This window comes from Cheilinus undulatus, linkage group 11, assembly GCF_018320785.1.
Source record: "Cheilinus undulatus linkage group 11, ASM1832078v1, whole genome shotgun sequence".
Taxonomy (NCBI): Eukaryota; Metazoa; Chordata; class Actinopteri; order Labriformes; family Labridae; genus Cheilinus; species Cheilinus undulatus.
The window spans coordinates 36733104-36749900 of NC_054875.1; the positions used below are offsets into that span (position 1 = coordinate 36733104).

The 16797-nt window shown below is 42.0% G+C and overlaps 1 protein-coding gene across 1 annotated transcript in view; it reads right to left on the reverse strand.

Moving 5' to 3' along the window:
- LOC121517905 (chemokine-like protein TAFA-1) overlaps window positions 1–7424 on the reverse strand; it is a 71116-nt gene extending 63692 nt beyond the window's left edge. Inside the window, exon 1 of the mRNA XM_041800011.1 lies at window positions 7283–7424. Coding sequence (XP_041655945.1) covers window positions 7283–7424 — 142 coding nt within the window. The remainder of the gene's footprint in view (window positions 1–7282) is intronic.
- Window positions 7425–16797: the final 9373 nt, after the last annotated feature.

Below are 16797 nucleotides of genomic sequence, written 5' to 3' on the forward strand. Positions count from 1 at the left end.
TTTTGATGCAATTTACTTTGGTCATGCCAACTTTTTGCCCCTTTAAACCTATTTTTTGTCAATTTATCCTCTTTCAACATTTTTTTCTGCTAGTTTTTGCCAGTTTTAAGCCGTTCTTACTACTTTGAAAATACTTTTTCATCACCTATCCCACCCATATCTGTCACTTTTAACCCATTTAAAGTCTGTTTTGAGAAAAGGGGTTTACATTTTTCAATGCATATTTATTTTTTACTTTGATATAATTCAGGTAAAAAATAAAATATGGTAATCAAAGTTTAAATTTATAATGGAGCATGATTTTGCTGACCTCAATGGGCCCTATATTTGGCTGGGCCCCACAAAGCCCTCCCCTTTGTTCCCCCCGATGGGCAGCCTTGCATGATGGGTTACTGAGTGCAGATAAATGAGAATAAAGATGATTTCTTTTTGTTATTGTAGCATCAGGCTGCAACATAAGAAAACTGAATAGCTAGAATAGTTGCTGAATGCACTGCAGTCCATATTTGAAGGTTATTCTTTAAGAGAGATGAGGAGGGAGTGCAGTTGGACCTATACGTTTCAATGTGAGGAAAGAGAAAGGCGGTGAAATGGATATCACACAGAGTAAAGTATTTATGACCCCAGTCTGAATAAATTACACTATACAGTAGATACTTACAAGTGAGTTAGCTCTGCTCACATCCCCTACTTCTCCTGCTCTGCATATCTCATTATGCACACTCAGTCGCTCGCTGCTACACGTTTTACACAAACCACAAGGTAAGAGGCCGCTGTGCACACGGTGCTGAGAATCAATGACCTCTCTGTTATGAACAGTTTGACCTTGCAAAGCCGGCTGTTGGTGGGAGTGAGTTCACAAGAGAGCAAGGTTACCACGGGCAGCCACTATCTACTCTTTGTCGTACGCTCTGCTAACACCTCCACACCATGCTCTGCATCACCAATGGCACTATTTCTTCAGCTGGAAATAGACAGCTGCTCCAAACACTCAGTGCATCTTTGTTCTTTTGGCAGTAGGCATTTATTTCTCTGTTTTTGCTCAATTCTTTGCAGGAAACTGTAATGCATTGCTGATATTAGAGTTTCCAGCTGAATTTCGGCACAATGGAGGATTTTTTTTTCTTCTGCAAGCCAGTGTTTAAGATGGTAAAAATCCTCCCGTGGCTTCCTCTGAGGTCGAGGAATTCATGACCCCCAAAAAGGCAGCATCTCCGTTCGCCACATTACGGATGCACGACAAACACAATCTGTTCTATTTCGTGCACAGTTCACGCTCTTTGCACCAAATAAATACAGCACCTTATGAATCATGCCGCAGAGAGAGCAACACCGCCTGCACCGGGGAAGGCAGAAACAGAGCGAGAGAGAGAGAGAGAGAGAGAGAGAGAAGAGCCCAGAGCATATCTGAGAGAGTGGCAGGCAGCAACCTGTAAGTAGAGCTGTAGGCTTTAAAGCAGGCTTGCTTTGTCCGACTCACCGAGCACACACAAGCAGCTATTCAAGGGTCATGCAGCTAATGGACTTCTGGACACATGTTTTGTGCCAATAACTCTGGGCACGAGTGGAACGGTTGTTTATATCCTGTCAAAAGAAATTATTATTTGGATTTGCTACTGATAAATCTGCAATCTTCCTGTCTGGTACGTCCTTTTCACGCTACAGGTGCTTTTATTTACAACCAATAATTTAATCTGTGTTTGTTGAAAGGATACGAAGATCAGGTCACAATTTAACTGCGCCCCAAAGTCACCACACATGATTGACTTGCTTTTTCTAAACAACAATTCATCCCTATGGATCTAAATTTCTATTGGCAAGGACACAACCGATCCGCCGCCCTCTGTAATCTTGATTTCCTCTGGTAATACCACTCGCCGTGAACTTGTGGCATTTTCGCTGCCTTTAATGATTGGCCGAACGGGCCGCAACCAACGGCCTCCCTGCCACCAATTCATGACCCGTCAACCCCAATCCTCCCGCCAATCCAACAGGCACACAACACCCAGCACAGAACAAATGTCCTGTTGTCAGAATCAATCCAGACAGGCATCCTATCCTCCCCTCATAAAGCTGGCATCTCATTTATCCAGGGTGAGGCCTCGCCATGCTATGGTAAACGGAATGACGGGACATTTACACTTTCAGCGGCGGAGGCTCCTGAAGGACTCCAGACTAACCTGAAAGCACATCTGAAATATTAATTCCACTTCCCTTTTGTTGACGTGAAACCTCTTTTCTCAGAGAAATCTTATTTGTTAGTGTCTTTTTTACCCTCTTGTACACATGTGCCAGACAGGAGTAATGAAACGAAGGTGCTGGAACAGGAAGTCTTCTGACACACAATATTGAGAGTATTGAAAAGAACCCCTTGCTGATATGCAGAAAATAACAGACACCAAGGACCAGCACGCTCATGCAGCTCCTTCTCCCTTTGAAGTTCTGACAAGCTTCCTCTCCTCCGTCAAATCCTTGGATCATACTTATTTACCGTATCTGCAGCACCTCACAAAAAAACAAAAAGTTCAGTGCCGTTGTTTTCAATTGTTTTCTGCTCTGCGTAATTTCACAGGAGCCACAATCGCTCAGATCAAATTGAAAAGAAGCAGTGTAGCGTGAAAATCGACTGGAATAGCTCAGTGGTCGTGGAGATTTGTGGTCTTCAGGAATGAGGCGTTTCTAAAAGGTGGCCAAGGCTGGCACAAGCCCTCTAAAAATCTGAATGACCTCAGCCAGGTGAGACACAATAGACGATGATTGGCTAATGACCCGAGTTCGAACCCACCGCTGGTAGCTTTTGTGACATTCTGATGACTTAATTTTTCTATCAAAGGTGTTTTTCACTGTGATTTTTGGAGAAAAAATATTTTTAAGCCCTAAAAATAATGATGGAAAAGATCTCTGCCCGGCCTCTAGCATAGGTTGTTTGCAATTACGTGATCTTGAATGTCCGTTGGGGTTCAGGGAGTGGGGGACAGCTATTCCTTAGAAATGAAAAGGAATGGAGGAAAGTCATTACTTAAAGCTCAAAATGGACCTCTACGCTTCAATTATCAGAGAATTTTTACATACAATGAGTTTGCTCCCTACACTTAACAAAAAAAGTGATTTTTACCACAGTTTTAACAGATTAAACCTGTCTGAGTGTCAGTTTCCTTTCCTGCCCACTTTCTCGTTATTTAAGCCACGTTTAAAAATTTTAACTAGTACCAAATGAAGAGCCATTTGGGAGCCAAACAACCAGCTCTACTGAGCTGAGCTAAATGAGCTGGATCTCTTAAAAGAGACGGATGTCCCGTCACAACTAGCGAAGCTGGAGGTTGGAGAGATGGACATCAGCAAAAGAAACGTGAATAAGATCAGAGTTTAAAGAGCTTAAACATGGTAAAACAACACCGAATCAAACTTAGCCGCTTTGTAGAAATAGACCATACACGAGTGATATGTGAAACCCCTCGTCCAGGCTTTAAGCTGGGCGTACACTCTGCAAATTTCATCCAATAAAGCCACGAATGTTGAGATGCATGACTCACTTGCTAGTTGCGCTGGCTTTCTGTCTGATTGTGTGCTGGTTGTCATGCTGTGTAGATTGGGATACAACGGCCGACCACGACCTGGTAACAGCCTGACCAGCTGCTCTAGACCGGTTGGGTGGATTTCTGACATGTTAAGACGTGTCTTAAATCCTCATGATAACAGCAGGAACTACTTCCTAAATAGCACAGTGTATGCCCAGCTTTAGATGGACGCTTTTTAAGTCCTGCCTGCTGCTGTATCTCTGTGGGGTTATTTACATTTTTTAAATTTTTGCCTGAATATTTAACTACTTTTGGGACACAAAAGTAGCTTGAGAATTAAGACTGTTTATATTTTCACACTTTGAATGCTTGGCATAGTCCTAAACAGCTCCAAACATCACCGTTTTGGTGTCGTCACTGTGCAGAAATCACGCCTTGTCCCTCGAGGGAAGTTCTCTGCTGATGCGTGACTTCATCTGTAAAGAATCTATTCTCTAAACGGATGTTTCACGATGCACTAGTTATGCGTTGGGAGGGTCTATTTGCAATACAAAATTCAATTGGTCACCAGTTTCAGTGCTGGACATTCCCTGTTTTTTATTTGATACTGCACTCTCACTTAAACACATCTTTGTTTTTTTCATTTTCACCTCTCTCTTACCAGCCAATCAAAATCAAGGATCTCAATGTGAAACAGATGTATTCACAGTGAACATGACATCCCACACTCATGGGATTGACCTCTGGTGGGCAAGATCTACTTCCTACTGCTGTACGTTGTGGAGAAGCAGATGGTCTCAGTGTCCTCCGGGGTGGGAACTTAGCACCCGTCAGCAGCCAAATGTGTTTTTGAGCAGTGTCTGGCGACTTTGCTTAACAAGCCTCTGGGGCAGTTAAATAAAAGTAACAGAATTATTCTGTGACAGCAAACAGCATATATCGAGTGCTGTTTTTTCTTTTTGCTTGTTTCTACTAACTTTATGACCACAACTGAGCAGAGCTTTTGTGTGTTGAGTTGTGATGAGATGTTTACAGTCGGCTGTGCATTGGGATGGTCTGACTCAGTATTAAATGAGTAGTAGTGCGGTCTGCCTGCTCTTTAACATGATGTTTAACTCATTTTAAGTCCAAGATAGTTAAAAGAGGATGGTTTTCTGCAACATTACGGGTTTGAATGGGTGAGTTTAGTTCAAGCGTCCATGCAAGGCAGAACAGATGCTGCTGCTAGTGTAGAAAAGTGATGGAAGGCAGCTCCGTCTGAGTCCAGTCAGCAGCTTTCGCTCTAGCATTAAAAGCAGCTGGGTAACTAAGTGAACGTCACTTGTGCCGCTTTTACTTTATGTGCAACACAGGAAAGAGGTAAAACCTGTGCTTTTTCCTCTCCAGGTTTGATGTAATAATGTCTGCACAGCGACTGTGTTCGCTTTGCAGAGCGTCTCTTTCAGTCTGCTTGAGGCGTTAACACAAGCCGGGTCTTCTCGGTTTGTTTTTAGCACAGTGCTGCAGTGATTAAGCTTAAACAGTTTAAAAGTGTGTTTAAACTCGTGACTTTCACCATGTAAGTCCACGCTAGTGAAAGAAGCAGCGAACTGTGGCACATGACAACATCAGAGATGCAGCTGTAAACTGGGGATGGCGATAACAAGTTTTTTACATTTAATACGATACATTTACTTTTTGATGTAATTTTACTGATACTGCTACTTTTGAAGAAAGTGATATATGATATATCCAGGTCATTTAGACATTCATTTACTTCCAATAAATTTACCTGAATAAATCAAATTTAAATTAACTTCAATTTGAAAACTTTGAGTTAGTTTAAAATGTTTGTGCAAGCGGGTAAAAATAAAATAGATGAAAATCCCCTATTTCTTTTTTTGTTTTTTAATTTCATATCGAAAAATTACAGAATTTAAGAATTACAAGTAATTAAAGATTTTCACAGAAATATTTCTCTTTTCATGTTTCTAAAATTTGTTCTTCATATATTTACCTGCGGCCTCAGAGTACTTTTTGTCATATTTTCTTACAATTTTGAAATCTGGCCCTGAGAAGCAGTGAAGGCAACACAACCACGGGGAGAGAGAGAGACATGGGAGAAGTGCTGGCAAGAATATTTTAAATTAGGGCTGGGGGATTATGGCAAAAATCAAAATCACAATTAATTGAACCTTTTAACTTGATTATGATCGATGGATGATTATTCCATCTCCAACCTCCTACTCTGTGTGTTCTGTAAATATTTTTATTTATTTTAAAACAAATAACTGAAAGCAATATGCACAGATTAACAAGTTATGGTAATTTATTGAAAAAAAAAAAAAAAACATAGCTGAAATTAAAATGATTTTTGGAAAAAGTCCAATTTTCCAAGAAAAGTAGAAAATAACACAGTCAGCTCTGTGTTTGAGTTTCAGCTGACTGGATGGGATGTTGTTACATGACTAGTACTTCTTCTCCTGGGTTTCTGGCAGGCTACATGCCTTGCGACACCTGACTGCCTATCACGTGACTACACAGTAGTTTAACTAGTGTAAACGCTACAGCCACTTGAAGGTGCCGATACCACTGTAGAAGATAAGTTTAACTAATGATAAACTCCCTACTACCATCAGATCCTCCACAATTAAAGTCTGTACCTTACACAGTTAAAATAACTCAATATGTGTTGTGTCAACCATCAAAAGTGCACCCAACAAATCATAATTTGTTCATTCAACATAAATCAGGTTGTGTTGTTTGCGGGGCTCATGGCATGACTTTATCTCACAAAATTTGCGTTATTGCCCTTTAAGCGAGATTTATATTTCCTTTGTTTCACATTTATGTGCTTGCAGCTATCTAAAGCTGCTGTGTGTGACACAGCAAGCTGAATCTCAGTCAACAGCATCAGACAGTTTGAGTCGAGCTCAGCTCAATTCAGACTGCTGCGACTGTCGCCAGCGTTGTTCTTAAACCATCACGTTGCATCTGAATCTTTTGTCTGAACTGGGCTTTAGAAACATGGCGGTGCAAGATGGCGGTCTGTGGACTTCGTGTATGAAAAGAAGGCTCATTTTAAGTTTGAAATAAAAATGATTTTTTTATATTGAGGTGTATCAATGCTATTTTAAACATACATATTAATGTTATTTTGCATTAGATGCTACTGATTAATACACACTGTTCCTTTAACTTCTTCTATCATCTTTGTCAACAACAATGGTTGGCGGGAATCTCTCCAACTTGCCTTTTAGGGGTGCTTCACATTGTGTTTTTGTTATTTTCCCTAAATAAATGAAATATTCAGCATTCAGAGTTGTTTAAAATGGACCCAAAGGTTACGACTGAGGGAAGCAGAGATGCTGCAAGCAAACTTTGATAACCTAGCAACAGTAAGCTCTGGTGAAAGTGCTCTGATAAATAAAGCTGTTGGTGGACACAGGCTTAAACATAAAAGAGGCAGTCTCTCTTTTGTGTTGATTTTTTAAAAATGGAGTTGACACACATGAATCTCGCACTTGAAGTACACAGAGCTCATAGAGACTAAAAAATACACAGACCCCATGCCCAAGCTCCGGTGGAGAACCTGCACAATATCCATTCCAAGTGCATGTTGGTCCAAGACGGTGAAATAATGACTTAATAAAACCACAAAGGAAACATAAACCAAGGCTGGTGACAATCTAATTAAACACATGAGCACCCAAACTCGTCATAGCCTCGGTTACAGCACATAAAGAACCTTTGCTTTGTGGTTTCCAGCTTCTCTGAGGACTCACCGATCATGTGGATGGTGGTTCGTCCGGGCCGCGTCCCATGATGCTGCTGGATGGTGTCGTAGAAAGTGGCCTGACACAGCTGGATGGCCGTCACACTGACCCAGAGGCACAGGCAGAGCAGCCAGGACATGACAGGACACATCTGCTGAGGACCGGCAGAGGTGGAGTCAACGCAAAAAAAATAAAAAAAAAACAAAAAAACATCACAGCATGTTCCCAACCTCTGACCTCACGCACCCTCGTCACCTCAGACACATTCAGACACACGCTTCCAGAGTCGTGAAGAGTTTTAAGGGGTTTTTTCCCAGGCGCTCGAGCCTATAATTGGCCTTATCGCACCTCTGTGAAGTTTTAGTCATCAAATTTATCATTAGCATGATTACATAAGGATGAGTTCTCCACTGTTTCCTCTCTTTAGTTTGCCCTGTCTTGTCCCTGAGCCACAACGCTGCAAATGTGGAGTGATCCCTGGGGAGTTTTTCCCCCCATGCAGCAGAGATTTCCCATGACAGGCTGACTCCCTTCAACTCCTGAGCTGTGCTCCCGCCTCAGAACCAAAAAAATAAAAAATAAAAACTTGAAGAAAGATAAGATTTTGCGAGCAGCTGTCTGCCGAGGCTTTTCTGTATCTGTCAGAATAATGTGACAGTGACACAGCAGTAATGGGAATCAAAAACCTTGTAATGTTTCACCATGCTGTTTAGATAAGGGAGTGGAAAAAAAGAGATATAGAACGACAGCGAGGAATGCTCCTGGTCATAGGAGGAAGGAAATCTATGAAGGAGAAAATACAAAATGTTTCAGCCCTGAAATCATTTCACAGCTGTTTAATTCGCCAACAAATATCACGTTATCCACATTTATATCCTCTAAAGCAGAATTATTTTAACATTTTAACTTCTTGGATTTGCAACTTTTTCAAAACCTTATAAAGAAAGACTTGTTTGTGTCAGTTTCTCCTATAAATGATTTAAAAGAATGAATAATACAGTTAAATTGCAGACTACTTCTCATTCCCTTAACATTTAGATGCTTCAAGCAAGTCAGAAAACAGCTCTAGCTCTTTAAATATATCAAATTAAGCAGCTTAATCAGTGAAAAGTGAAATGGTGCAATTAAAGATGCTGATAGAAAATGACATTTTGGGTCCAGATTTCATATTTTGCATTGCATTTCTGCAGGAAAATGTCACATTTTCCTGCAGAAATCTAAATCCAAGCACAATGCTGTGATTTATTTTTTCACCCAAAGTAGAAAGAGGCAAATCTTACCTGTGCAACCAGACAATGAGAGTATAAATATCTCAGCAGAATGACATAAATCCATCCATAATGCTGCTCATGTTGATCCCATCCAATAAGTCTCAAATTTGGCTCGAGGAGGGAACTCCACTGACTCTGCTTTCCTGCCTGCCTGCCTTGCTCCACACTTTGATAGCAACAGTCCAGTGATTCAGAAATGACCGTCAAGCCGGAGTCAGGAAATAGATTTACAGCTCTTTCAATTCCACCTTTGAAATATCACTGCTTCCCCTCGAGGAGCTGCTCCCACTGACACTGAATTCATTTGCCCCTTCGCATTTATAGGCACGTGCAGAGTGCTCCTTAATTAACTGTAGTGGAATCTCTCCTCTCACCGTCTGCATCCTTTCAGTGAGAGGCAGCCTCTGAGCAGCGGCTCTCTCTCGCTGAGTCCCCCCCTCGGCGAGCACTAAGAGACAAATGTTCCCGTACAGCCTGGCTGTGTAAAGACTGTATCACATGTCTTAAAGCCAGACTGCCTCTGGATTAGATGGCGTGGTGGGAGCTCCACCTGATCGTAAGCTTCACAGAAATGCAAATGAAGGGCTGCGCATGATTAACAATTATTTACATTTGGAATAGCTCCCAGCTTTCTGGAGGGAAAATTTCCTTTTTCACGCCTGTTTATAGTCATCAGGTTTCTCTGCCTCTTTTGTAAAAAGGAGCCAAGATCTTGCTTTTAAAGTTATTTCAAGAAACTTAACAAAGGTAGCCAAAAACATCACCCCAACCTCAGCGCGCCTTGGTGATGCTCAAGGAAGGTGTATGCAAGATTGACAGAGTTTTCAGGAGCTGAGCTGAAAAAGAAAACTGAAAGCAGAGAAATAATAACGTCCATTCATGTGAAGGTAATCTTCACCTACAGTGGGGGAGTGCTTCAGCCTATGATGGAGACATAATAGTGATCGGAGTAGTGAAAAGGAGGAGGTGAGTGCTGTTATTAGGTGTAAATCAGCTCAGATATGAATGTGTGTGTGGGGGGGAGACAGCTCGATCCTTCCTGTTCTGTCACCTTCGCTAAGAGGTGAGCTCTACTTTTTCAGCATTGTGTCTGGAGTATTTTTCTTTATCACCGGCATGCAGAACATGCCCAAGGCCTGCAGCTCAAACTGCCATCTCTACGGCATAAAGACTTCACTTTTTATTTTGATGCTCGCTCACGAAGACAGGGTGCATTCCCAGTTCAGCAAGGAGTGAGAGGAACAGCAAGACACCGCTTGAGATGTAGGAACGCTTTACAACACGGCATTCATGTCTGAACCGTTGGCAACGTCAGCTCAGTGCAGAGGGGGAACTGGGACGAAGAGTAGAAGCCAAATTGTAGAAATTGCTGACTTGTTCTTTGGGGGAACAATAGAAGTAGTATTAATTGTTCCTAGACTTTTTTCCCACGCTGATACTGTGTTTTGACACAAAAGTAATGTATTTTATTCCAGCCATCTGCTTTATAGGGGCTTTGTTTGGCTATATGCAGAATTCTTGGCACAAACAGGAGGCTGTGTTTCCGAAATCAATATTATCTGTGATCCCTCAGTGACAGCACATTGTAGAGCTTTTGGCTCGGAGGAATAATGATATCTTTTGAAAGATCAAGCTGATGGGTTATTATCTGTTATTATGTGATTGGTGTCTGTTAGGGCAGATAAACTGGGGAAGGGCTCCAGTTTAGTGTTTTTTCTGCTGGGATAGTTGAACTGGTTCAGCCTGGATGAAAACAGAAAGAGAGACTGAAGAGGTCTGACTGGGAATTTTTTGAAAAATTGTTTTCACTAATTTATCATCCAATTATCCCACAAATGTACTGCTAAATAAGAAACATACTTCATAATCATGGAAACTAAATCCAGACAGCAAATAACAAGGCTTTAATTAAGGCATCAGATTCAGTGTTCAATGTCCGAGTGTGTGACGTTTTTTCGGATTACGGATCTGAAAAAATGCATCTCAAAATAACAAACCCAATGTATAAAGATCTTAACTTGCTAGGGCTGATGTTAAGAAATGTTATTCAGGTTGCTACGGTTTTATTTATACCCAGTTTGTGTAGCTCAGTATAATACAAAAAATGAAACGAAATAATGATTACAATAGTTAAAACAGCTCCACTCTAAACATTTTAGCTGTAAAATGACACATGCAGCAGTAATATTAAGAAATATATAAAAAGAAAAGTACAAAACTGTTAGGGACTGTTGTGCTTTTACTTTTTAAGTTTTGGTAACATTCCAGTTTTCTGATAATACTTATAATCTTTGAAGATTTTGAATACAAGAGTTACATTTGTAGTGGTGTATTTTCATTAAAATGTGGTATTATTATCAGTGCAGTAAGATTGATTACTGCATAAATTAAGATTATGAATGAATAGATGGAATAGATGATACAATATGCTGTTAAAATCAACTGGATAAATAATACCTGTTTTTAAAAAATCCATTCCATCATTAGGTATCAACTAAGGGGAAGATGAAATGAGAACAAATCATAGAATGAAATCGTCTTTAATTGATTTAAACAACTTCAGCGTTGTGTGCTAGGCGTTGATGAGTTTCCGCGCACCGATTATTGTGGGCCGGGCTGAGTCAAAGTCTAGGGCTGTTTCTTAGTCCCAGTCCGTCCCTGGTTATACAGATTCTCAAGGCACACCTGGACTTGCCTCCATTGGAGAACCACTGCTATAGTGGATAGGGAGTATGGAAATGAGTGTGTGGTTTTGGACACAACCATTGCGTTTACACTGTATTCAAATCTTATTATTTTCAGGAACTTAGGATCTCAGTTCAAAGGAATGCTGTGTTCTGTTTACCTCGGAACTCGGATGTTGGAACTGGAGAGTTCCGGAATGTCCAAGTTCAGAGTGAACTGGAAAGTCCCCATGGAATGGAATGTTAACGCATCATCAAAGCCATCAGTCATCCAAGCCAATTTTACCCTAATTACAGGAGGACAGGGCTGCTCTCACATTATTCCGAGTTGATTGTGCTGAGACACGTGACTCTTCAAATTTTAACAGAGGCAGACGAGTTGCAGCCTGCATCCGTTTAACGCATTTAACTGTGGGATACCATTTTTTACAGTTACCTTGTCAAAATACTTTGTCAATCAAGATGCCGAAAAATAAAGGCAAAAACACACAAAAATCTGACTACTCTGAAAGAGTAAGGGGCAAACGTCAGCAGGACTTCGTCAGCATAGACGAAGTCTTGAATACTGAGAATGATCGCCCAGACAACAAAAAGAAAATCTGGCTTAGCGTAGAGGAGGAGGAAGAGAGGTCAACCACTCCACTGAACAAGGAGAAGACCAAGGAAGACAAAAAGAGAAAAATTCCAACAAAACAAATTAAGAAACAGGAGGAGTGTCAACCAGAGGGCCAAGAGAAAATCCCAGCCCCTCCTGAGGATGAAACCATGCAGCAAGCTCCATCTGCAAGAGAGAGGGATCTGCTGAAGGAGAAATCTCTTAAAAAACAGCGGAAGGAGCCCAACACACTTGCTGCTGATCTCGCTCTTGAGATAGAGAAGAGTGAGCGTCTCCAAGAAGAACTAGACATCGTCAAGAAAAGACGCGAAAAAGATTCGGCAACATTCCAAAGACAACTTGACAGCCTTCAAAAAAGGCTTGAAAATGAGGTCCAGTCGAACACAGACAGGACTTTGGAATCTCAGAGGGTTATTGAAGACCTCAAGGCCGAGCAGACAGCCCTCCAGAAAAAGATGGCAGAAGACAACAATGCCATGCAGAGGAATTTTTCAGAGAGGGAGAAGGATCTGCTAAAGGAGGTGAAAGAGCTCAAAGATCAGCTCCGCCTCCAAAAGCGTACTGGGAAACAGGATGAGGAGCAAAATGAGGATTCTGAGAAGTTAGCTGCAGAGCTCCAGGGAGAACGAGAAAGGAACAAGTGTCTCCAACAGGAATGGGAGACGTTTGCTTCCGATCTCACACTGGAGCGACAGAAGACTCAGCATCTCCAGAAAGAACAGGAGACGTTTGCTTCCGATCTCGCACTGGAGCGACAGAAGACTCAGGATCTCCAGAAAGAACAGGAGACATTTGCTTCCGATCTTGCACTGGAGCGACAGAAGACTCAGCATCTCCAGAAAGAACAGGAGACGTTTGCAGCTGAGCTTCAGGAGGAAAGAGAGGAAAACAAGCGTCTCCAACAAGAACGGGAGATGTTTGTAGCTGAGCTGCAGGAGGAGAGAGAGGAAAACAAGCGTCTCCGACAAGAACAGGAGACGTTTGCTTCCGATCTCGCACTGGAGCGACAGAAGACTCAGGATCTCCAGAAAGAAAAGGAGACGTTTGCAGCTGAGCTTCAGGAGGAGAGAGAGGAAAACAAGCGTCTCCAACGAGAACGGGAGAGGTTTGCTTCCAATCTCGCAATGGAGCGACAAAGGATCCTACGACTCCTGAAAGAAAAGGAGAAGTTTGCAGCTGAGCTGCTGGAGGGGAGAGAGGAAAACAAGCGTCTCCAACAAGAACAGGAGACGCTTGCTTCTGATCTCACACTGGAGCGACAGAAGACTGAGCGTCTCCAGAAAGAACAGGAGACCTTTGCAGCTGAGGTTCAGGAGGAGAGAGAGGAATACGAGCGTCTCCAACGAGAACAGGAGACATTTGTAGCTGAGCTTCAGGAGGGGAGAGAGGAAAACAAGCGTCTCCAACAAGAACGGGAGACGTTTGTAGCTGAGCTTCAGGAGGGGAGAGAGGAAATCAAGTGTCTCCAACAAGAACAGGAGACGTTTGCTTCCGATCTCACACTGGAGCGACAGAAGACTCAGTGTCTCCAGAAAGAACGGGAGACATTTGTAGCTAAGCTTCAGGAGGGGAGAGAGGAAAACAAGCGTCTCCAACAAGAACGGGAGACGTTTGTAGCTGAGCTTCAGGAGGGGAGAGAGGATATCAAGTGTCTCCAACAAGAACGGGAGATGTTTGCTTCTGATCTTGCACTGGAGCGACAGAAGACTCAGTGTCTCCAACAAGAACGGGAGACTTTTGTAGCTGAGCTTCAGGAGGGGAGAGAGGAAAACAAGCGTCTCCAACAAGAATGGGAGACGTTTGCTTCTGATCTCGCACTGGAGCGACAGAAGACTCAGCGTCTCCAGAAAGAACGGGAGAGGTTTGTAGCTGAGCTTCAGGAGGGGAGAGAGGAAAACAAACGTCTCCAACAAGAACGAGAGACGTTTGCTTCTGATCTTGCACTGGAGCGACAGAAGACTCAGCGTCTCCCAAAAGAACGGGAGACGTTTGCAGCTGAGCTTCAGGAGGAGAGAGAAGAAAACAAGCGTCTCCAGAGAGAACGAGAGACGTTTGCTTCTGATCTTGCACTGGAGCGACAGAAGACTCAGCGTCTCCTGAAAGAACAGGAGACATTTGCAGCTGAGCTTCAGGAGGAGAGAGAGGTAAATAAGCATCTCCTGAAAGAACAGGAGACGTTTGCTTCTGATCTCACACTGGAGCGACAGAAGATCCTGCAACTCCTAGAAGAACGGGAGACTTTTGTAGCTGATCTTGCTTTGGAGAGGGAGAAGAACCTGCTTTTCCATCAAGAACAAGAGACGTTTGCGTCCAACCTCATCCTTGAGAATGAGAAGAACAACCGTCTCGAAGAGGAACAGCAGAACCTCCGCAGTTCGTTCAACGAACTCAGCCGGAAGTACGAGCAAGACATCGTGGTAGTCCGACATCAGGTTGACATCCTTCAGAAGGAGCTTGAGAAGGTTGTCGAGACAAATTCGGACAGGGCGATGAGAGACCAAGGACTCATTGCAGACTTGACGGCTGAGTGTAGAAGGATGGCAGTGGAGTTTGACGTTCTGCAGGAGAAGTCATCAGAGAGGGAGAAGCAATTCTCAAAGGAAGTGGAGGATCTGAAGGATCACTTTACAGCTTCCTTTGGGAAGATGGCTGAGGATGTGCAGGTACTGAAGGCCAAATTCCTGCAGGACCAGATTCACACAGATGAGACTGAAGAACCTCGAGCTCAGATCAGGCACCAGTCCTCGCTCAACCAAGTTACAGAGGAGCAGGAGCCTGAGCTGAGTGAGCAGGAGAATTCAGTCCCAGATTCTGGTGTGCAAGAGGTCCAGGAAGTGGCTGAGGTCCCTGTGGTTTCCAGCTGGTCTCTGAGGTTCAAAAGGTTTCGGCATTTCATTGGACTGAGGAAACCTGAGAGCTGGAAGAAGACCAGACCCTCTGAACCCTCCTTAACCACCGACTAATCCCCCCAGTACCTCCCCTCCTCCTCATGGGTTTTCCCCGGGTGCTCCGGTTTGTCCCACAAACAAAAAAAAAATTAAAATTAAAATTAAAATTTAAAAAAAAAAAAAAAAAAAAAAAATACAGTTTTGGTTGTCTGAATTGTCAATATTTTAAAAAGAAATGAGTGAAAAACTCAGAATAAAGAGGCTCAGAGTTGTACATAAATGTTTATTTGTGTCATTTGAATTTGTACTGTCAATTTTTGCATTGAAATAAAAATTAAACTGAATCAACTGAATCTAATAAAAACTGAACTAAAACACTTAAAAAAAAAATATAACAAACCTGCTGCAATAATTAATTTTAACTTATTTATTTTCTGATGGGTTATTATCTGTTATTATGTGATCGATGTCTGTTAGGGCAGATAAACTGAGGAAGGGCTCTAGTTCTGTGTTTTTCTGCTGGGATAGTTTAACATGTGTTGTCATTATCTAAACAGACAATGAGTGATATATTTAATCTTTCTGTAGCCTTTTTAGGCTTCCCAAACTCAAACTGTCAACGGGCTTTCACAGATTAACACAGTCAGCACGTCTTTCCACTCAACTTACCTGCTGCGTTTGAACTACTCCCTTAGAACGTTCGTGTCCCATTTATACTACGTATAAGTATAAACATTTCTTAAAGCATCCGATTCATAACCACAACCATCCTGTACAAAAATATTCCACTTAAAACAAGAAGTTTTCACAGCATGTCACCTCTGTTTGCATTGTTTTTAAAAGGCACCTGCACAGTCACCTATATTGTCTTTCCAGGTATTTAAGTCTTTAAACGCACATTTTGATGCCCCAAACATATGGAGCTATTATTGTAGCAAAAGTATTTGTAAATGTGTACAAAGATCTGCGCACAAATCCACAAATGCGTGTACAGACCTGCAAATGTGTGCAAAGTTTTGCAAATTTGTACAAAGATCCACAAATGCGTGCACTAATCTGCAAATATGTAGACCAATTTGTAATTGTGGACTTAGTTCATTTTGGTTCAGAATCTGCCTCTCAATTGGCTGTCATACACACGTGACTTTTGCAACACTTGTACCGCGCACGATTTGTACTCAGATCTGTAAGCGTGTACTTAGATCTTTAAGCATAGAGGCTGGGTCTGTTACTCTCAGTGCAGGCTCACAGGCAAGGCTGCCTTTCTCATCAGATCGGCATCACACAGGAGGCAGCAGTTAAGACTTAGTAAAGGCTCTATATAACGTCAGAGTGGAAGGAGAAATATTATCATGTTATACTGCTGTTGTTATTATTCATATTTTCATTGAAAGAGTGAATAAAATAATGACTTCCTTATCTCCAAAATCATATCACAGCGGCGTTGAATTGCCATCTCTTCAAGGCAGGGGTTCATTGTGTCATATTTAACAGAAATCCCCATTATGACGCTGTATGAGCCAGGTGATGTTAGCAGTAAGATCGATGGAGTGGTCTGTAACATTTCTTATTTATATAAATAACTGGGGAAGAGAAAGATTGTCGGTTTTGCACGGAGCTAAATGGCACCGACCAATATTGACATCTAAATCACATTACTCCGCGGATGATGGATATGTTAATCAGATGGCTGAGTGGCAAATCGTGCGCGGTACGTGTTGCAAAAGTCACATGTGTATGACAGCCAGTTGAGAGGCAGATTCTGAACCAAAATGAATTAAGTCCACAATTACAAATTGGTCTTCATGTTTGCAGATTAGTGCATGCATTTGTGGATCTTTGTACAAATTAGCAAAACTCTGCACACATTTGCAAATCTTTACCACGGATTTGCAGATCTGTACACACATTTATTGATTTGTGCACGCATTTGCAGATCTGTACACGCATTTGTGGATATGTGCATGCTTTTGTGGATTTTTGCGCAGATCTTTGTATGCATTTGCAAATACTTTTGCAACAATAATAGCTCCATAGTTAAGTATTTTGATAAAACCAGCCTAGT